Here is a 21,962-nt window from a genome sequence, read left to right as displayed (position 1 = left end):
ACCTGGGCACAGAAACAAGCAATGAAACCTGTGAGCAGATCCAATTTTGTTTCAAGCCAACTCATCACTATTTGGGAAAACACTCCGGGAAGCTCCTTATACCGACTGTCTCAGACTAGCTGGTAATTCAATTCAAACCACGCTAAACATTTGTACACAGACAAGTAATCAATACCGAGAACAGTGCTTCAGTTCTACCAATTTAACAGCGGTGCTGCAAGCAGAGGGACTGCGTGGTTCAGCACCCAGCAGGGCCGATGCCACCAAGACAGGCTGCAGCAGCATCGCAGGGAGAGCTGAAAAGCAGCTGGCATGGTAGCTGTGATTATAAGTAAACACCTTATTCCAGGGGAAGTGACAAGGTCCTGACTGCCAGGACTGAGATGCCCGGCAGAAATTAGTTATCCTGGGCACCCAGGAATCTTCTTTTAATTACGATTTCTTGCATCCCTTCAGAGAGCTGCACTCTCCTGCCTTGCTGTCAGCCTCCATCTATTGCATCCCTGCCCTGGGCTCACCCCAGCCTGCACAGCTCCCGAGGGTCTCACCCATGTCTCTGCCAGTCGAATGTTTCAGTTCTTCACCCTCATACGCTGCAGAGCATCTCTAAGTGCTTAGAAAGCCTCCTCATTACTGCTTTAAACTCTGCTCTGCACCAATGCCTGCAAGTCCAACACTCATTTCGCTGTCTGCTGTTACTGGCACCATGTTCCTAGTCCAGCCTGTGGCTCCTTCCTCAGCCATTCAAAGCACAGCTGCTTGGAGCAGGGCTTATCTTCCTGTACAGACTGCTCAGCAGAACAGGCTCTCTGGGGCTGGGGAGCTCCGAACCACTGCTACAAACACAAATAAATACACCATTGTACCCTGCTTAGCCACACACGAGGCTTGAGCATGGGAGAGGGGAGAAAAGCATTTCACCATCACATTTCAGAAAGGGGTGAGGTACTAGAATGGTCTGCAAAGTTCCAAACATTTCCTTGGCTGGTATCTTTGTGAGAAAATTGTAGCCAAGGAGGTGATTTCTTGTGGAAGATGATTAATGTTTGTTCTGAAGGTAGAGACAGTGCAGGGGGTGGTTGATAGGCTGCAGATCCAATTGCTTCAGGCAACTGTGCCTGCCCTGCATTGTTAATTGTATCACTATAAACCTGATTAGAAGCCATAAAAAATTGTGTGGTACAGTTCCAGATATATTCTGTCATATCTGCTCAAAATTGCAGACCACTGCGTGGGGACATAAATTTAAGCAATCTTGCTTTATGAGATGCCATATCCCGAGCCCCAGCTTGGCACCCGGCCGTGCTGCTGCTCTCATTAGCAGCCTCAGAAGAAGGAGAAACACTGGCTGGGAAATGCAGGGCCTTCTAACCCTGCTGGGGTTGCCTCAGGGAGCCAGGATTGAAGAACATTGCTCTTTTTTGGCCTGTATCCATCCATCAGACCTTCAATCGGTAAGTATAATCACAGCTCTTGGAAATCTTCATCTCCTCCTCCCCAGCAGGCTCTGCTGGAGCAGCAAGCACTACCGAATCCCAAAGTGTGCAGTGCTCGCCCCTGAAAACAGCACCCTGCATTTCTAAAAAGCTTAAAAAGCAGAAATATCATCAGGTAGAACTATTCCGACCTCCTCTCGGAGGCATATCTGCCCTGCTGGCCACCAGGAAGTCTGGATCTGTTCCTCTCACTGATGTCTGGGCACTCTGTAACATGTCAGACCACGGGAGATTCTGAGCACACCAGCTCATTGGTATTAACTAAAGCCCAAGTGAATTAGCCCATGGCAGGCTCCCTTTAATTGCATTTTAGATCCTGCCCTGGCTATGGCCTGAGTTCAGCCCATTAGCAAGTTCCCATGGAGATGTCTGAAAGCAACCACACACATCCTTCATGGGCCACCACGGCAGAACACAAGCAGAGAGCTATGAGGTCAGTGTCTACCAGAGCAGTCCTGCGTCTCCTCCAGCTTTGTGCTGAGACTGACAGCTCTGAGAAGTGGCCAGGCAAGTCAGATGAGGCCCCCCGGAGAGAATTACCCCTTCTGCCTTTCGCATGCCCACATAGGTCTCTTCAACACACAGTTTTGACTCAACGTCCCTTCAGCATCTTCTCTGTAAGACCTTTGCTTTCAGCACCTCGGCGGGGCTTAGCTAGCTGTGGGATTATGAGACCCAGAAGAACCTCAGGTGCAAGACTGTAAGAAGTCATTGCATGAGGAGCTACAGACCTTCTGCTTAACTCTCAGTGCCATCAGAAACTTTTCCCTGGTCCTTTACTCCATGCACTCACTGCTACGGAGCTAAACTGGCACCTAGGAGCCTGCAAGTATTTGCAAAGGAAATTTCATTCAGCTCTTGCAACCCAAACCAGGGAACATGTTTATTTTGTGTGCATGCTATAGGTGCAAGTGAGGAGGCAAGAGGGATGCCCTGCATACAGGAATTGAGTAAAGTTCTGATGGAAGGTCTTCCAAGGATAATGTTGCCCTTGCCTCTCTGCAGCAGAAGCAACAGTCAATTTTCGGATGCTACCCTGGGCACTTTTCCAAGGGAAAGCAGAAACACCTAGTATCAGAAACAGTTCAAGACATAGGAACGGTTAATGGAAGGGCTACCTGGGGAAAAAGGCCTCTCTAACCCCCAATTCTTGGAAGGGACTGAACCACCTTAGTGGAAATTTTAAAAGCCCAGTTTGAAGCATGGAAAATTTCAGTTCCAATAGCATAGATCTGGCAAAGGCATACATAGCTGAAGTGGAGCAATAGGAGATGTTAAGCAATCTTAATTGTAAGCGAATACTGCCAAAAGAGTCTGTGATGCAAGATGCACCCAGCTGGGTCCTGTGTGATAAAAAGAGCAATGTCTCCAGGCTCTCCGTTTTGGATGATCTGTCATTAACAACAAAGCTCCATTAACCACACTAGAAAGGACAGACTAAGAGAACATAATAAAAACACAAAGAAAAGTTCCTTCAGACATACTTTTGACGTCCACGGAACAGAAGCTGTCAGAGAGATTTTGTTGACCTACCTTGGCAAGTGTGGTTGTCTTCTGACAGAACAAGCCCCCTTGGGCATTCACATTGGTATCTGTCTTCCACTTCAATGCAGGTATGACTGCAGCCTCCGTTGTTATTGTGACAGCCTTCAATTTCTGAAAAAAACAAGGAAAATCAGCGCATTCTGTTCTGCTTTGCAGGCTCCAGCATATACTCCTGGCTGACTAACAACCAGTGTGACCAACACAGACCTCAAAGGCACCAGCACAGTGAAAGCTCACTTCCAAGAAAATGGGCTGGAAACCTTTTTTTAATGGTACAATTTCCCATGTTTGCCATTTCACCATGGAGTTTATAAGGAATTCTGTGAAAAAGCTTACCAAATTAAATGACAGGCTATAGCTGGCATCCATAAGGTGGCTGAATAGGCAATCTTCAGCTTGGCCCTTTCTGACTTCTGAAACATCTGCTTAAACTATAGTTTTATATTGTTTCTTACTTCAAAAGGTGGGTGAAAAATCCTCTTAAAACTTCTACCTTGCGGAACCATACTCGGTCCTTTAGTCAGCACCTGAATGAAAGCCCTGGGATTTGCAGGGGAGGTGTCTTGGGGAGGAGAGATTCACAGGCAGCAGCTCCTACCCCCACCAGGGAAGACCAGAGAGATGCTGACACACTCTTGGTCTGTGGGCTTCCCAGCTGGGATGGAGGTGAAGACACTGGATTCCTGCATCCCCGCTTTGTGGGCTGAGGATGAAACTCTGCTGGTAGGGCTTTGTTTAGCAGGAATTCTCTTAGTCCGTGAGTTTTAGGCTTAGAGGCTGGCTGCCCTGAGGCGCATTACCACAGGGACAGAACAACACAAGTTCACAGGGTAAGGTTGATTCCCTTCCTAATTTTCCCCACTTCTGAAGTGCAGAGGAGGGAGGGCAGCACAGCCAATAGAAGGCTTTGTCATGTCTCTTCTTACATCTTTTCTGTTCACATGAGGCATTTCTCTGAGGATCTGACTTTTCATGTAAAAAATTCCTAGCCACTAGAGCTGCAGAAAAGAAACGGAAAGCTCATCCAGATACATTCTGAAGATTTGAAAATTTAAGGCAAGTAAGGTCATTTCCAGCTGTTGTTGGCTTTCTGTTCTAAAGAAAATAACAGGTTGTTTTTAAATAACCTTCATTACTTTTTTTAAACTGTTTGGGATGCTGAGTAGTGCTAGATGTTCTCAATAAAACAATAGTACATATAACATAAATAAACAGATATTTCTCCCTCAGCCGGCCATCAGAAATGACTGTGTGGTCTTCACCAAAATGTAAAGAAAAGAATGAAAAACCCATACTAAACCCTGCACATTGCACGGAAAAGAACAGCCTGAACACTCCACAAGAGTCTAAATAGTGGGTGAAGCACTGCAAGGGAAATTTTGAGACACTCTTAACCCTATTAAGCTTCATCAGCTCACATCATCAAGCTAAAGCTCTCGCATTTGTTCTTTGTAGCAACAGCTGTCAGGTGGCTCACAAGTAAATCACATACTCTAATGGCTCACAAAGCTGAGGACACATCTTTAGAAATAAAACTCACTAACAAGATTGTAAAGATCCCCAGCAGCAGTGTTAAATTTGGGAAAAGCACCATCCTTCTTGCAGAAGGGGAAATTAAAGGATATATCAAAGGCCCTAAAATCCAGCTGCAGGAACAGCAGAAATAAACGAGTGTCCAAGTGCAGCCTATTCCAGCCCTGTCAGATGAGCGCAGTCCCCAGGAATAAAAACTGTCACGTAGCACAGCTGGTTACGTGACAACCCACCAGCTCAGTGCTGCACATGGAAAGGACGAAGCCCACAGATCACTTTTGGCCCCACACGACCAGTCCTTCGGGAGCGCTCTGCTCAGCAGCTTTCCCCAGGGAAGTGTCTGCATGAGGGATGTTTTATTGAGAAAGCTCAGACAGGAGATTTTCACAGACACGAGCTGAAACGTGCTGTGCTATCACAGAGAGGGAAAACAGGGACCAAAACTGCAGCTTGGAGCCATCTGTCAGTGAACTATGAAGAAGAGTGGAGTCCAGCCCAACAATACAACAGCAATCCCTCTCTCTCCCTGCACCAGGGATGTCTACCACACAGCAGCTAACGTGAGGCTGCATGCAGGCTGCAGATGTATTCGGTTCTGGCAATTGGCAGCTCAAAGGTGAGGCACAGTTGTAGCTATTACTCTAGTCTGAGGTGCCACAGTATCTGTGAATATTCCACACAACCACGGTGCTCTTCAGAGCTGACAACAGAAAACATCAGGCACAAGTCAATTTTTGCTCGGTTTTCATATTTCTGCTTGAAGATGTTTGTACATTGTTAGTGACAACAGATCGAACCTACAATTTGGTCTTTAAGGCCCTGCTAAGCTTCTAGTCTAAACTTAACAAGGGTTTTCAACCTGGCTGTGCCACCACTGGGAGTAACCGTAGCAGCTGCACATGGCAGAGCCCACAACTAATTACTTGCAAACAGTCAAAATACAGCCCTAATTTCCAATCTAGCTTCTGTCTACAGACTGGCACCCCTTCTCCTCAATCTCTATTCCAGGAGGGCAAGCAACCCTCATACTCTAGTCTAATGTCTTGGCTTTACCCCACACCTAAAGCCCACTGTCAAAACCCAGCAGTGCTAAACCTGCCCCCGCACAACTATCATACAAATCTCCAGAACCAAATCCCAGCATCTCCAGCAATAACCAGTTCTGTCTGGACAACCAATCTTTTGGATCCACTGCTGCCTCTGCCCCCGTGGAGATAAATACAAGCAAATCCTAACAGGAATGAACAAGGGGGAGAGAACAACGAGGAGAGTCCTCTCTGCTTGATTATGGTATTTCAGTAACAACCCCACTGGCAAGCACAGGAGTGATATGAGTGACATTTAATCCCAGCTGCAAGGAGCCAAGAGAGAACTAGCGCTGCAGGGGAAGTGGAATGATGTATATAGCTTCCAGCAGACTGTGATAGCTGAAACCTCACCTTCACAGGTTTTCCCGTCACTTCCCAGCGTGCGCCCGATCCCACACTCACAGCGGTAGGAGTTCTTCAGGTTAACGCAAAATTCGCTGCAGCCTCCGTTGTTCTGCTCACATTCATTTTCATCTGCAAGAAAACCTCACACTGTCAGAACGTGACCCCCTCGTAAAGACAGGGCTGGCAAAAAGGGGCTGGTCAGACCGTGGACTGGCTCTCCTGGCCTCGTAACGTGGATCAGGGCAACAGAGATGAGTAATCCCACTTCTCATCCTAAACTATTCCCACTCCACTCCCAAAGACACTAAAATTAAGTTAACCTGACTTCACTGCATGGTAAAATTAGGTGAACAGCAGAATCAGTCAAAAACAAAGCTTATCTATTTTTGTATCACATCTGCTACTGCTACATGTGGCCAGCTATCCTACAGCAATTTTAAATGATTCAACTCTTAATTCAAAATAAAGACGCAAGAATGAAAACCAGCCGCAAACATATAAACAAAGCTGAAATCAAAACAAAACATTTTAAAGAACGCCATGAAGCCTCCCAGAGAAAAGTCATGTCATGAGGAATTTCATTGTTTCAGCTTCTTGCCCCAGGTCTGCTCCTTGTCCCAGAAAGGTCAGGTGGTTCTTGCAGAACAGAAATGTCAGCTCACCATGGTGAGACCTAACCCGGGCGCTGGTGCCCCACAGGCCACCACAACCATGAGCTGCTCAGACACTAACAAAGAGGAGGTGAAGAGCTCAGTTCTGAGCTACTCCCTCTGAGGACTCGGCTCCTCGCTGCCCCACAACAGCGCCCTTTGCTCTGCACCCTCCACAGAGCCGTGGCTCCTGCCTCAGAAGCTCAGAAGAAAGAGCAGTGCCTGAGCTGGCATCCCACGACTTCTGGAGCCGACTCTGGATAAGGGTTGCAGAATAACCTTGTAATAGGCCTGGACTGAGTTTTTATAACCTAAAGCCACTTATCCACGATAGTACCTGTGTCACGTTTCTGTGCTGGCTGCATTCAGCTCTAGATTAGAGCACTCCAGGGTGCTGAGGGTCTTTACCGAGAAAGAAGCACACCAGACACTTTTGAATCTCTTGGCAAAGCTCTGAAAACTCCCCTTAATTTTCTCTGTTTTAAAGGCTAAAGCTCCTCTATGCTTGTCTGCCCTTTTGTTTTTTGAAGATACTTTGTTCTCTGAGGTTCTCATTCTTCAACCTGATTTAATCTCTGTGTGCAAAGAGTGAATCAAATAGAGAGGAAGGGACAGTCATTGCTATCGCTGAGCCACAAAACTAATGATTCCTCTTAGGTAGGCCAGAATGCTGAGGTTATCCATCAAGGTTCACATGGGGTTCCACCAAAACAGCTTAGAAATTACTATTGACTAGAAGTCAGCAGCTTAAAACCAAGAAGAAAGAAAAATATTGTTTTAAGAGGCAGGTCAGAGATGAGCTCTCTTAGCTGTGAGTGGTCCCACACATACACAGTACCTGCAGCTTGCAGCTGGTGGTGTCATGTCTTTCCACAAGTGACACAAATTGAATATTTTTAGCAAAAGAAATGGCTAGCACCCTGCTTTGGGAGGCAGAAAGCATGTCCAGGAGACACATAGACATTTCCCTCTTCACAGATGTGACGGGCTCCAAACTTTCCCTTCTAACAATAAAACTAAAGCTGCTTAAAAACAGAGGGTGAGGAGGGAAAGAGCTACTGGCAAAGGCACAGAGATGCTGTTAGAAGGTCCTGGAGCCCTTCATCAAGGGCTGTACCCAGCAATGCACCTGCCTGGTCCTCCAAGCTCTACAACACACAGCAGATCTATCCCTGCTCTTCCTCATCAGTGACAACCGGCACTTCTGGGACACAGGCTGGTTTTCTAAAGACTGGGTTAGGAGAGTGCTGAACCCCTTTTAAACGTGGCTTAGTCCAACATGGATGCAGGTATTCAAGGGGTCAAAGACGATGACTGAGTTGGTGGATCCATGACAGAGATTCGAAGACCTAATCTAACCCCTAAGTAAGTTTGCAAATAAAAATGTAAGTTAGGATCAGCAGTTCTGCTCTGGGATTCAAAGCATATAATGTACTGAAGAGAAGTCAGCCGAGCACGGGGAAGGTTCATAGACAGAGCTGCTTAACATTACTGCAGCATCTTCAGCCCCCATCTTGGGATGAGCTGGGAAAGACAGAATATTATCTTCTCCCTATAGGAAAGGCATAGGAAAAGCTAATACAGACGTGTTTGGTTTCTCTGGGAGGCTGACATGGTTGCTCTCAAAAACGTGACTGTGCAATTACTCGGCACAACAGAAAGATGAGTGAGCCATACAACAAGAGAGGTAAGTAAGTCAGTGTGATTATTACAGCTGAGGCGCTGGACCATCAGGTTATTAAGAAGAGTGCACAAATCCTGCCTGGCCTGGCCATGGGGAGATGAAGCACATGCAGGCTCAGGACTCAGGAAGCCTGCAAGCCTCCCTGCTGCAGGAAATCCTTTCCTGCGAGCCTGTCACACATTTATTGAGTGCTGGTGCTTGTTGAAGGCACTTCTGTGCCTAGAAGTCTTACAGACAAGCAGCCAATAAACGCTTTTAGTTAGCTGAGAGAGCCAAACCAGCCACTCAGCTGCAGAGATGTGGGGCAGCTTTAGCAAAACCATTCTGCAGAATCCACATGAGCAAGTGTAAATCTGCAGCAGGGTCAGGCTGCCCTCTCCACAGACTGTAATGACTGTGGCTCCTACCCTAATACCCACAGACATGAGGAGTGTGAAGAAAGAAACCACCCACGCCTGTTTTGTCACCTATAGTCCACATGGAAGAAATACATCTGCCAGGCAGCCCACAGGCACAACTCTGCTCTCAACTTCTCCACCAAATCAAGCCTTGAAGACAAGATCCCACTTCTCCCAAACACTAGCACCCCTTCCTCCCTCCACGCCACCTCTTCCTACCTGTCGGTGTGGCTTTACAGCTCCTCAACAGCCAACCCTTCCCAGTCCCGTGAATAGGACCTTGTCACGCTGCCTAAAACCACTGAGGCTGTGCTGTGATCTGTTATCTCTTCAAACTCAGTTCCAGAAGGACAGGGAACTGCTGGAGAGAGTCCAGCGCAGCCACCAGGATGCTGAAGGGAGTGGAGCATCTCCCGTGTGAGGAAAGGCTGAGGGAGCTGGGGTTCTGGAGCTGGAGGAGACTGAGGGGTGACCTCATTAACGTTTACAGATATATAAAGGGTGAGTGTCAGGAGGATGGAGCCAGGCTCTTCTGGTGACAACCAATGATAGGACAAGGGGTAATGGGTGCAAACTGGAACACAGGAGGTTCCACTTAAATTTGAGAAGAAACTTGTTCCCGGTGAGGGTGGCAGAGCCTGGCCCAGGCTGCCCTGGGGGATTGTGGAGTCTCCTTTTCTGCAGACATTCCAACCCGCCTGGACACCTTCCTGTGTAACCTCATCTGGGTGTTCCTGCTCCATGGGGGGATTGCACTGGATGAGCTTTGCAGGTCCCTTCCAATCCCTGACATTCTGGGATTCTGTGAAACCCCAGGCCTGAACGACACCCCACAAGCGCAGTAAGTATGGCGAGGCTCAGCACACAGCCCTATGCTGGCCAGCAAAACTTTTCTTGGAGAAAAGAGGCATTGGACAGAGCAGCTGAGAGGAAAGCTCTAATGACAGACTGCACAGCATTTCTTGAATATCAACGAGGCTGTACCGCAATCTTGCAAAGCCTCTGCTGTGACAGTGAAGCGGCTGTCTTCAGCAGCTGGACCATGCAGAAAGCAAACCTGGCCTCTGACCACGTGTGTCTCCAGAGGCACCCAAATGTATTCAGTCATGCGACGTCACAGCCCACCCTGCGGGGAGAGAGCCGGAGCCAGTCACAGAATCAAAGACCTGTTCTAGGCAGCAAGGGGGAAAAACTCTCGGGATACTTTTCCTTTTTTCTACTGCTTGGTAAGAGAACAGAGCAATGAAACAAAGCGCAAAGAAAGCATCAGTAACTGACACAAGTTATTTCCATCCTTACCAAGACATGTCTGTCCATCAGGTCCTAGTGTTGTCCCCAGGGAACACGTGCAGTCACTGGTGTCCAGACAGGAGCCCTGGCAATCCACCACATCACAGATGTCATAAAAATCTAGGGCACGACAAGAATGTTGTCAGCACAAACCACTGAGCGTGCACAGAATATGCTGTATTTGTACCATCAGCTTCGCCCTGAATTGAGTCCATCAGTTACAGATCTAGCTCACATTAGGAAAGCTGAACCAGTGAAGCTGATGAGAAACAATCTAGTTTAATTACTCTAAGTCAGAGATGCAAATTTTGGCTTTGGTAGCATGCCAAGACAAACCACAGGGCCCACAGAGAGCATTAAATCGCTGCGGCCAGGTCAGCTACAGGAGATTTCTGCCGGCTGAACAAAGGCCAGAATTCACGGAGGTGAATTGATCCATTATAGACAGGTCAGCACCCGCACTGCGTCGCCCGACACGATTCGGGGTGAGAAAGGCAAAAACCAGTCACCACCTCTCTCAGATTTGTGGATGTTCACTACCTCTCTTGCACCACAGGGACAAAGAGGTTTCAGAAAAGGGATCTCAGCAGTTACTTACGGCCACAGTACGCATGGAAACAAACGCTTGGCTTGGTTAAGTGATACACGTAGTACCCGCCCGGACACGCCTTGACATCAATCGTAGCATTCCAAAGGCAGCAGTTCCCGTTGAAGCTGGCGCAGGCTTGGCGTGGGACGATGCCATCCGACTCTCGCGGGTGGCTGCCGTTCAGCCAAATGGGAGCGTGGGTGCCGCAGTGGTTCTCCGGGATGCAGAAGGTGGGCATGGCATCGCCAGCCATGCCGGTGAAGCGATACCACTCCCCATTGATTTGACTGTCACAAGTTGGCTGGCCGTGGGAACTGTTTATCTGATGATCCGTGTTCCTCCAGGGCTCGTTCAGGCTGATGTAGGCAGAGCAGGGGTCCAGGGCTGAGACGTGCGACAAGAGACAAGAGAGAACATCTGGTAGATATCAAATCAAGTTGTTGACTGATAATTGCAAGGAACTCACAACAATTTCTTTTTCTATTCTTGACTTAAGAGAATCATTGTGATAGAGATCCGTGGGGAGAAACAGCGATACAAGCTGATTGCCTTATGGAAAATTTTGACAGCGCAGCTTAAATGTCTTGGAAGAAAAAGTAAATTAAAAGAGCTCTTATAACATTATGCAACTGTCTGACTTGCTGTTTAGCTGCTGTAGAGTATGACAGGGGGGAAGAGTACCATATAAATAAACCTGAGGTCTAGAGGGTGATTTTGCCATAGGAAATATGACCTGGGAGCACTGGATCAAGCCTAGAACATCCATCCTTTGGTCAGGTGCTAACTGAGGAACTGCAAGCCCCTCCTAAAGTACAGGTAACTCTCCCACATGCCTTAAAATAGGTTATGCAGCCTTTCTAAAAATCCATCCATAGTCCATGGTCAGCCCTTACAGTTAAGTTGCTACAATGCCAAGTCAGTGACTACCTTGCAAAGCATCATTTAAAATATGAGCTGCAAGACATGCAACAGGAATGCTACCTTCAAGGTGCACAAAGAGAAAATATTCCATTTCAATTATTAGAGTCCTATATAACCATAAGTCATCTCTAAGCATAATTTATCAGGTCCTACTCAATTCAGGGCACAATTTTAAACAGGTAAATATAAGAACAGCTATCTCAGGTCACAATGAAGTTGATCTACAGACAGCAGGCTGTCTCTAACCAAGACTTCATGCTTAGGGAGGTGAGGTAGGAGAAAGACACCCAACTCCATTTACCTGGGGTTTTGTTCTCCACTGCTTCTTATCCAGCACATTTATACCAATGTGAGATGAAAGAGCTGTAACTCAAAACCTGCAGCAGGGCCAGAGAGAGAGAGGTGGCAGCCCCCTGTATCTATAGACCCACTTAAATGTGCCCTGGTCTCCTTCAGAGACACTGTCCCCCGGTTCCTTCTCTGCCAAATATTAATTATCTCTACAATTCACTGTACCTATTGTGGTTTTGTGCGATGTTGCCACCTCCCTGTATCTGAGACATCTTCTCCAAAACTTTTTATTTATTATCTTAAAACCTAGGGAGCATGAAGGTCTGAATTAGGACCTTCTAGGGAGCAAAAAGTTCAATTCTTTACACAGTCACATTCCTTGCAAGCCCACAAACTCTCCTGATCTCCCCAGGAGATCAGATGTTTGTGAACGAAGTGAGTGTACCACGACAGAAACACGCAGACCTCCTGGTATGTGCATGTCTGTTCATGCAGCGCTCAAGGACCGCGTCCCTTTTCAGAGGCCTTTCTGAACCATCTGCAAATAATTAAAACATAAGAATACCATAGAGAATTAAAAAATGAAGAACTGAAGTGCTCGTTACATTTTCAGTCGTCTCCAAATTAACTCTGATTTGGCAGCTTCCTCACTAAAAGTCCAAAGGTTTCGTTTTCACTTACATTTAATACCTGATTAAGCACCACTTACCTGTGACTAGCTATTCCCTATTAAGCAAAATGAATGTTAATACTGTCTTGAGTAAGGAAAATTGATTACCATTTGCTAGAAATTAGGCTAATAAAACCAACCCTTCTGATTAAATGCATCTCAGACTGGAATACCCTCTACTTTCCACACCACATTTCAAGTTCTAAAATCGCTCTGTTTGTTTTGTTTAAACAACAGAGTCATGCAGCTCGGGTGGGGGGAGATGTTATATTGTTTCTATGAGAATGCTCTGGATAGAAACCAACCTTCTTGGTTAATTATTTTGATTTGCTTCACTGACTTTAAAGTAGGAACTACAAGCACTTCAGAGAATGGACTCATTTAGCTGCACCGTCTGTAAATATCTGTCTCGCTGACGTGCTATCTTGTGCCTTCTCACAAGCATAAATCTCTCTTGACAAACATCCTTACACCATCCTCAGCCACAGCCATGTTTTGCTTGGCCTCAAATCCAGCATAAAGGGCAGGAGCAGTTGCTGTAGTCGTACGAGTGCTGCAGAGCTGCAGGCTGGCACCAAGGGAACGCTCAGTGCCATAATGCCTGAGATACGCAGAGGAGCAGACACACTCACACCACAAGCAGCGCTTGGTTCTGAGCAGCGGAGGGGGAACCGCAGCACGAAATCTCTGATGAGACTCACCAGGCAGCCCCTCAGGAGACCCCAATTTCACCTGCCTCCCTTTACCCACAGGCAGCAGCAGCACCGTTAGATCCCATCCTCCAAAAGCTTGCTTAACTTCTTGTGAGAGGACAAGATGGGTCCTGCCTCTTCTTGGCACAAAAAGCTTCTGCTGGGCTTCCCTGAGTGTAACTCACTTGGTTTCCACAAGATGGTTTAGTATGGCCTCAGGGTGAGTCACTGACTAAGTTAAAAAGGTTTTTGTGTTGTTAAAAGCCAAACCAGGCGAAGCGAGGAATGCCCTGTCAGCTTACCTGCTGGGCAACGCCAAAAATACACACGCTCTCATTAGCTTTCATATAGTATAATTAGCTTTATAAAATATTCTTTGTAGCCAGACTCTGAAAACACTCATCTAGGAAGATCACATTGTCTCCCAAACATTCAGAAGATAATTTAAAGGTAAAAATTTACCGAGATGAAGATGCAGCGGCTCAGAGGGAACTGGAAGAAAGCATTTTGGGGGAATGGGGTAGCACGCCCTCCCAATCTTTCATTTCTCTGAGAGCTTCAGGTAGGAGTGAAGGGCAAGCAGATGAGCAGAAAAAGCAGACAGCGCTCTTTCAAAAGCTGCAGACCCTCAACAGCCGCCCTGGGACTGCAGGGCTGCCCGAGCCAACCTCCCTGCAGACACCCAGCAGCCTTTGGCAGCGCAGCCTGCTCAAAACTAATTGGAGATTATAAGAAAAAAACTCCACAAAAATACAGAAGCAACTAATCAATCTCTCTTCTCTTCTCCCCAGACAATGAAACCAGAGGGGTTTTGCACAAGACATATAACTGTCTCCAGCTCCCTCGGTTTTTCATTTCTCTTGCCTCAATTTTTTCCTCCCCAACACTTCTCGCGTGGCCCGAGCAATTCAGCGTGACGAGCTTTAGCTACGAAGGAAAGCCTTCCCATTTGTAATCTTGATAATATCATTAGTTCTCTAGCTGACACACCAACATATATATTGGATGATGAATTGGGCTCTAGCAAGCATTCCTAAACCCACTGTTCTGCAGAGAGATTAATCCTGTGTGTATTGTGTAACGGGAGGTCTCAGCCCTGTCACAACTAAGCAATGAAATGAGCAGCACTGCATTATGACACTAAATTCAGTTCAGATTTGTCAGAGAAGCAGGTGAAAAAGTAGCAGAATAGCTACTCCCTCTGAACGGAGAAGAAACTCTCACAAGTGCCGTGGCAATAGGGATTTTCCCAATAGAGAAGCTCTCAAGCCCTGTGACAGAAAGACCTTTCAAATTGGAAAGCATTTCACGCCACCTTCACAGAGAGGGTATTTCTCATGTCTTCCATCTAAGAATACCAAGGCTCAACACCAACCCTATAGGCAGCAAGCAGAAATAAGCTTGAAAGTAATGCCTCTACACTCACCCATCGAAGACACCGGCTGCAACCGGATAACGAAGCAGATGCAGAAAACCAAATACTGGAACATCCCACTCAGCCAAGGAACAGTTCCCACTCGAGTAACCGAGGCTCAAAAGCCCTTGCACAGGCTGTGGCTCTTGCAGGCTTCCTCTCGGTGGAGCTTCTGACCCCAGGCTTTCTGAAGAGCAAGTGTGATAGCTCCTGGAAGTTTATCACAGGAAGAAGCTGAAGGGATGTGGGGTACAACTCCAGCCTTGACCTCCGCAGAGCAGCTCTACCCCTTATTGACAACTTACTGATCAATCTTGTGTTTTGGACTCAACCCGCTATTGTTTTCTGGCCTGACTGCCCCACAGTGACACCTCCGCTATCTTATCCGGAGAAGAATTCTAACTAGGGGACACCCGGACATCCCAAAAGGATGGAAAAGAAGAACAGATGGGTGCTTGTTGTTATCTCTGCTCCTTCCACAAGTCATACGACTTCATGGCTCCGCACAGGCAAAAAATGCCAAGCAGAGGGCCTTAACTGCAGGAAATCGTGGCCGAAGGAGGAGAACTGAGCCTTCCAAGCAGAGCTACAATGGGAACATCAGTCAAAGTGAAGGACTGGTGTCCCACAGGGAAAGAAGCTGTTCCAATACTACACAAAGACCCTTTCCACTCTTGGTCAAACAACACAACCATTGCAGTGAGATTATCAAACAAGGCAAGTAAAGACATTTTTCTACAGTAGTCTTATGACCTCTGTCTTTAAAAAACAAAAACAAGCCAACAGTCAAGAAACTCGACATTATAGAACTAACCTCTGAGCAAAACTGAGTAATTGAGAACCTCTGCCTCACTGGTCCAGCCCAAACTAGGCTGAGCTGCAGGTCATAACCCCACGCTCTGGCTATGGATGAGATGTAGCATGCTGAAATCTGTTCTCTGCTAAAGCAAACCAAGCACCACGACTAGCAGTGAGAGATGCCAAGGACAACATGAATAAGCAGAAAGGGATCTTCCCTCTCATCCCACGAGCTATAACTCTTATTATAGAGAATAGATTTAAAGCTCTGTTTTTAACCTATATACATCCACAGGTCCCTCCCTGATTATGAACAATGGTCTTACCGTTCTCTCCCAGAAAATTATCTACAGCCAGAAAGCTCCCCAACAGCAAAGAGTCCACCGAAGCCTACAGGAACAGCACAGCCAAGCAAGGGGAGGCATTTCCCCATTCCCTTTGGGTCCCGCATTTCTGTAGCAGGCTGACATAAGGAGTAACACCAAAGTTGATGTACTAGCTTCAAATCCCAGTAGAAAAATAGCAGCTAGGCTATTTTCATAACCAAGTTTGCATGAGATAAGGAGCTGGGTATTCGCCTGCTTTATAGATATTGTACATTACAGAAAGTTCTCAATAGGTTGTCTGGGTGTTCCCCTGGCAGCAAAACGCAATATGCTGTTCTGCTCCACCCCAGCAGACGAGTCTTTTCCAGTGGTGAATGACTCTAGGGAATAACAAAAGCAGCTTTATAAATACTGTCATTGCTCCCACCGCCACCATAAAAAAAACAGAGAAAATAAAACCTCTTTGTAGCTATGTTATGCTGACAGCTGAGCAGTACCAGAGAAGCTTTTTGCAACAACAGGAAAGGCGAACAAATTCACTATGCAAAGCTAACAAGGCAGATAACCCTCACAAGGTGATTATGTGAATTCCCAGAAGAGAAACTAAAATTGAACGTAGAATAATACAGCAAGCCACAGGAAGTTCTGTTTTGCCATTTTCATTGAGAGGTTGATTCATACTTAAGATCCTGGGTAAATAAAAGCGACAAGCTTGAATTGAATTTTCTGTTTGTGTTAGAATTGTGTGTATTTCTCTGAACGACTTAATTACGAGCTGCTTTTATCTTTGTAGGTGGTATATTAGGCCTGACACCCATCACATTTTGACAGTTACATGTAAGTGACAGACAACTGACAATTAACATGGGGAAACGAACTGCATCCCAGCATTTTTGAGCCTCAAAGGTGTCACAAAAAGGCCCTATCAAGTTCTCCAAAGGGTTAAAGCAGGAGATGCCCCAGGATTCCCAGAGACGACACTGTCCCGAATCACCATAACATCTAATTTAAGGAAACAGTCTAAAGCTGAAGAAGATTCCATGTGCTGCCTCTAAACACTTTTGGGATCCACAGGAAAGGCAAAGATGATCTCAGTCTTCTGCAAGAAGCACCACCAGAGGCAATTCTTGTATCAGCACTTTCTTGTTGCTTCGCAAGTTATTTCAGGTGCCGTACATAGCTCCAGTTCCCCCACAAACAACAGTAGCCTGAATTAGAGCAAACCATGGCAAATCTATGCCTGAGGGAGCTGGAGAAAGTATTCCTGAGAAGGGAAGCAGGAAAAAGGCCCAAACAACAGAGTGACAGTGATACTAAAATAGAGGCCTGAGACTTTATTTTGATACCCAAAAAGATAAGATCTTTACCTGCTGCTGTCTCAATCTGGGTTATGTCTATCCTTAAAGCAAGAAAGGATGCTAATTTTGCAGATGGCAACCACGCTTCTCATCCCTCCCAGAGATTTGGAAGGTTTCACCATCCTTCTGCAAGGAACTCTAATTCGTCAAAGCATTGGCTAGGCTGGAGAGCCTCGTACTGTTTGCATGGGGCTCATGAATAAAGCGCTTTGGTGTCTGCTGAAGCTGGCTTTTATCAGAGCCACCTCTCTAGACACACCAACGTTTGATGAAAGCGCGTGAAGAACAGCTCCTGGTGCAGGAGTTAACGCCTGTGCTGCCTAGAAGGAGCAGACGGAAAAGCTTATCAGGGCTTCCTGCCGCTGAGAGGAGAACCCAACACAACAGGATCCCCATCTGCCATTGATTTGAGGATGTACGTTGACAATAAGCCTTGACAGGCTGCAGAGATGGATCGCACCAATGTCAAGGACTTCCAGATAGGCCTGGTTGCTGTAAACAACTTGTCCCAGGACACGGTGCCAATGGGAAAGGCTGTTGAGATCAGGGAGTGAACATGAATTGGGTGAAGTATGAGCAAACTCAACAAAAGAACCAGTAAAACACTGAGACTCCATTAAAATCAGACAAGTACATAACTCCTAGTGAAGAGCAGTAGTTATTTCCTTTCCTGTAGTGGTGCCCGGTGATGCAGAACTCAGTGTTTTGAGAGTGTTTTTCCACAGCTCCTACAGAACTCAATGCATTTTCCACGATCCTCAGTTTCTAGATGTAGGAATTCGGGCATACCCACAATTACAAAACTAGTCAGGGGTAGAAAGGGGAGCAGGGCCCGTCTCTTACAAGTTCACAGAACCACAATGACACAGCATAACACCCGCTTCTCCTGTACTTCAGGGCTTAGCTACGTTGCAAGTGTCATTTCCATTCCTGTATTTTATTGTTCACCCCTTTAACTTCAGTAATTTCCATTACTGCATTTTACTAATCACCCCTTTAATGTCAATATAGAAATAATGATTTTTTGTTTTTGAAGGGAATAATTGGAATCTCTTGGGATAGGTAGAAGAATACTTCAGATATTAAAAGCTCCTTCCTTTGTGAAAATCAAGTCATACCATGCGGCACAGAGGAAAGCAGTTTGTATTTACAGCTCCACACAAAAAACACAGAGGAGATTAAAGAAATCATTCCACTGGCTCAGACAACTTGACCACCTCAGGGCAATTCAACCAGCTTTACTTGACTGACATAGTGCCAAGGTCTGACAGCCAGGAGCAGCTTCAGAGCATCACGCAAATCCTCTTAGAGCCAACGCGGAAGCGTAAGAATTCGCAGCAAGGTGATCATCGTCACTGCCTGTCCTGTAGGAAGGGTTATAGGGGAAAAGCAAAAGGGTTTCTTCTTTGCTCTTCAGGAAAAAGGAGCCACGAACACCTGCCCTGGAGAGACTTGCAAGGCACAGCCTCCCAGGCACAGCAAAAAGGGAATCTAATACATTTCTCCAGACACCTCAGAACTGGACATGTTTATTTGAAAGCTCCCTCACAGAAAGAGAGAGAAGAGAGGTTAAGCAAATGAATAACAAAATTGCTAGAAAAAGCAGCATCTGAATGCTGCAATGCACGCTGCTGTTCACCCTTCACATCTTACATTAAGATTCAGGCAGCACTGCCTGCTCTGAATTGCTGCCAGTGGGACAGGACCCTATTACCTGCCTGGCTCCCAGGCATGAAATAGCGACTGCAGGAGAGTTTGTTGATGTTGATGTACAACAATATGTATCAGGAGAGCAAACAAACATCTCCCTTCCCTTCAGTATTTGCATTCAAGGGCAACAAAAGCAGCAGCACCGAGTTTCAGGTTTGTGGCATGTCACCCACCCTTTTGGGTGGAAGGAACAATTTGTGCAGGAACAGTTTTGTCACAGTGTTTTCTTGCTTTCAGTATAGGGAGTGTGGTGCTAGATGTCAAAGTCTTCAGTTCTTCTGGATGCTAAAACGGATGAGTTCTTATGCAACTGTTCCAAACAGTTTGTCTAGGGAGGGCAGGAGCTCATCTGTACACAACAGCAGACTATGGGTTTGTCAGCATTGCTAAACTCAATTTCAGCAGTGATTAAACGTACATCACAGACAACAGTTCCAGCCGCTCCTCTCTGGCCTTAAAAAACACTGGAGAGCTGTTTGAAGAACTGGCCAATCATGGAATTTTCTTTTTAAATAGTCAATGGACATGATAAAAATCTTCTAGCACCAAACATCTCATCCTAACATCCTATAAAGTCCGGACAAAGTACAGTCTGATTCCCGAAGTTAACGGACAAACGATACATCACCATGGCAAATCAGGCCAAAGCCATTCAAGGGCCCAGAAAGAAAGTAATAGAAGCTTAAAACTTCAGTTTTCCTCTGAAACAGTAGTTGAATGCAATGTAGAAATACACTGACACCACTCAGTACATATTTGAGGTTGCTGGGCATTACATGCCCATATAGATTCTTATCCTGCAACATGCCACGTGTCTCCAGATTTTGTCACAGCCTCCACAAGGAGCTACTATGCTGGTCGAACAAAGGCAGATCTTTGTTAGACCCAGCATCTCTACCTCTACCTCACTACCTCAACTGCTCCTGAGATCCCTGTGTTACGCAGCTAGGCATGGCAGCAACATCTCCATCCGAGCTTCTTCGGGAAAGCTATTATCTGCACCACCACGGCCTCAGTGATGTAAGGTCAAGAAGAAACAACCTAAACGAAAAGAAACGGAGGAAACTCAGCAGAGCTGCCACACATGCAATATTCTCTTAACTGGGGAAAATAATGTTGTTCAAGAGCACCAATTCAAAAATTGAATAGTTATTTATTGTTCCAGAAGTACATTGCTCTTTTATACATATTTCATAAATGATACAGGATTTTACACATGTTCAGAATTCTTTTAAAGAAGGACTTTTCTCCATGCTCCCTCCCTCGTCCCAAACACACACCAAGGATTCAGCTACAGGATTGTGTTCATTTTTTTCCCCTTAAAACTCACCACACAAACAGGATAAAACAGATTAAAAAATAATCACACAATGTAAATCAATTGAAAGACAGAGGAAAAGAAGGAGGGGGAAAAAATAATAGGAACATGCACCCATTCGGTCCAACATGCCATTGAGTGAGAAGAGGCAGCAATCCCAGCTGTGTTTCCACATCTGCAAGGCACCTGGAGTCTAGTTAATACTGATTTGTTTTTTCTTTCCTAGCATTTGTTTTTTTTTTAAAAAAAAAAAAAGAAAAAAAAAAACACAACACAAAAACAACAAAACAAAACCCAAACAGAAGCCTCTTTTCCATGACACAGTGAGGAGTAGTAGTGAAACATCAAAAAAGCAGCCAGTCTTTCTGTAGATAAAGTCTTTCTGTAGATAAAGCTCAGTGCCCTTCTCCCACCTTCATCCTGTCTCCACAGTATTTATCAGCAGGATGCTAAAACAGACTGACCTGCTTTGAATGAAGAGATGTTTTATCTGCTTAGAAATCAGGCAGCCTTGGCTAGAGTAGAGGGCAACAGGTTCACTTTCCTTCCTCTATTTCTTTTAGCTAAGAACAAGAAATGTCATTAGCCCCTCCTAAGAAATTCTGACCTGTGGGTGCAAAGTTCATTTAAAGCTACTTAATTAGGGGAACGTTCTAGAGAACTGAACTAGTTCTGTATCCTGCACTGTAAGAGCCCTGGGCTTTCAAAAAGCCTCTGGGCAAGGAAAATGCTTTGACCGTCTTTGAGACCTTTTATCCTGTTACACGAGGAGTCAAATATTAAGTTTAATTATTCCACGTGCCAGAACTGTTCATTTAAGCAGGAATCATGATTCTGCAACAGTTTTATAATCTTTTAAACCTTCATAATTTCATAGTCCAGGTGGCTATCAGATTTGGGGCAGGAAGAGGGGAAATATCCCTCCCTTAAGACTGAATAGAAAAAAAACCTCTCATGCGATGCTGCCACTGATTTCTAGAAGGAGCTCAAGGGCACTGGGACACAAAGTTTATATAGTTATTATGGAATAATCCAAAATATCAATTATCAAATGTCCGGAAGAAAACTCGCTCCTTCTCTCACTTGGCTACAACCAGTCTGTGCTACAAATAAGGAGGAAGGCAGTGGAGCACATGGGGTGGGCTGGGAAGGGGAAGCTCACGGTTTTCCAGTAGAAAGCAGTCTTGTAGTAACCTTAGAAAAGAGACCAGGGCTGACCAGAAGTGTGCGTGTTAATGGCGGTGGAGTGCAAGTTCTGATCACCAGCCATAGCTCCAGGTGGCTTGGATTCTTTGCTCCTTTTATTTTTTTTCTCCTTTATTTTTGTTGAAAGAGAAAGAGAGATCGGAATCAGGTAAAGGAAACTTTAAAAAGCTAAGCAGGCTGCTGGTGTCTTATCAAGAGGCAGACCCTGCAAAGCTGGAAGAAGACACCCCTGCACCCCCAGCACTACATTCTTCTCATGAACCCCCCCAAATCCTGTATTTGTACACAATTGCCATTCAGACGGTTTTTAAATATGACTATTTGCCAAGCCCTTTTCAGAACTAACATTCCACAATGTCCCATCTTCAAGGTTTAAGAGATTTCCCCCCTACAGTCCTTTGTCTTGATTAAAGGTAAAAACCCTTCACCCCCACACCACCTCCCAGCTTCCACCTGCAATGCTTTAATTAAAAAGGCAAGAGCTATGAACAGGTTTTTTGCCGGGGTTCAGAGCTTCTTTGCTGATCAGTCCTTCTCCTCAATCTGCTGGATGGGCAGGTGAACCTGCAGTGGGTCTCGAAGCCTCTTAAGGTCCAACTCTGCCTAAAAGTAAAAGACACATTATAAAAGAAGAAGCTCT

General features: G+C 45.8%; 2 protein-coding genes across 6 annotated transcripts in view; both read right to left on the bottom strand.

Annotated features, from left to right (window-relative positions):
* The window catches only part of OIT3 (oncoprotein induced transcript 3), a 29,313-nt gene extending 9,469 nt beyond the window's left edge, over positions 1 to 19,844 (bottom strand). Inside the window, exons 1-5 of one of the 4 annotated variants that reach the window (XM_082052933.1) lie at positions 19,711 to 19,844; positions 10,628 to 11,002; positions 10,039 to 10,149; positions 6,014 to 6,136; positions 3,030 to 3,152 (exon numbers count right to left, since the gene is read on the bottom strand). In XM_082052933.1, coding sequence (XP_081909059.1) covers positions 3,030 to 3,152; positions 6,014 to 6,136; positions 10,039 to 10,149; positions 10,628 to 10,871 — 601 coding nt within the window. In that variant the 5' untranslated portion in view covers positions 10,872 to 11,002; positions 19,711 to 19,844. Of the gene's footprint in view, positions 1 to 3,029; positions 3,153 to 6,013; positions 6,137 to 10,038; positions 10,150 to 10,627; positions 11,003 to 12,295; positions 14,595 to 14,618; positions 15,361 to 19,707 lie in introns of those variants that run through there. The other 3 variants (XM_082052934.1, XM_082052931.1, XM_082052932.1) reach the window with 3 other exon arrangements.
* Positions 19,845 to 19,931: 87 nt separating this feature from the next.
* The window catches only part of MCU (mitochondrial calcium uniporter), a 96,587-nt gene continuing 94,556 nt past the window's right edge, over positions 19,932 to 21,962 (bottom strand). The window contains exon 8 of one of the 2 annotated variants that reach the window (XM_082052936.1): positions 19,932 to 21,925. In XM_082052936.1, the coding sequence (XP_081909062.1) occupies positions 21,848 to 21,925 (78 nt within the window). In that variant the 3' untranslated portion in view covers positions 19,932 to 21,847. The remainder of the gene's footprint in view (positions 21,926 to 21,962) is intronic. The other variant, XM_082052935.1, reaches the window with a different exon arrangement.

This window comes from Streptopelia decaocto (assembly GCF_964273445.1).
Source record: "Streptopelia decaocto genome assembly, chromosome: 5".
Lineage (NCBI taxonomy): Eukaryota > Metazoa > Chordata > Aves > Columbiformes > Columbidae > Streptopelia > Streptopelia decaocto.
Note: the sequence above shows the minus strand (reverse complement) of the source record. Positions and strands in the feature narration are given on the sequence as shown.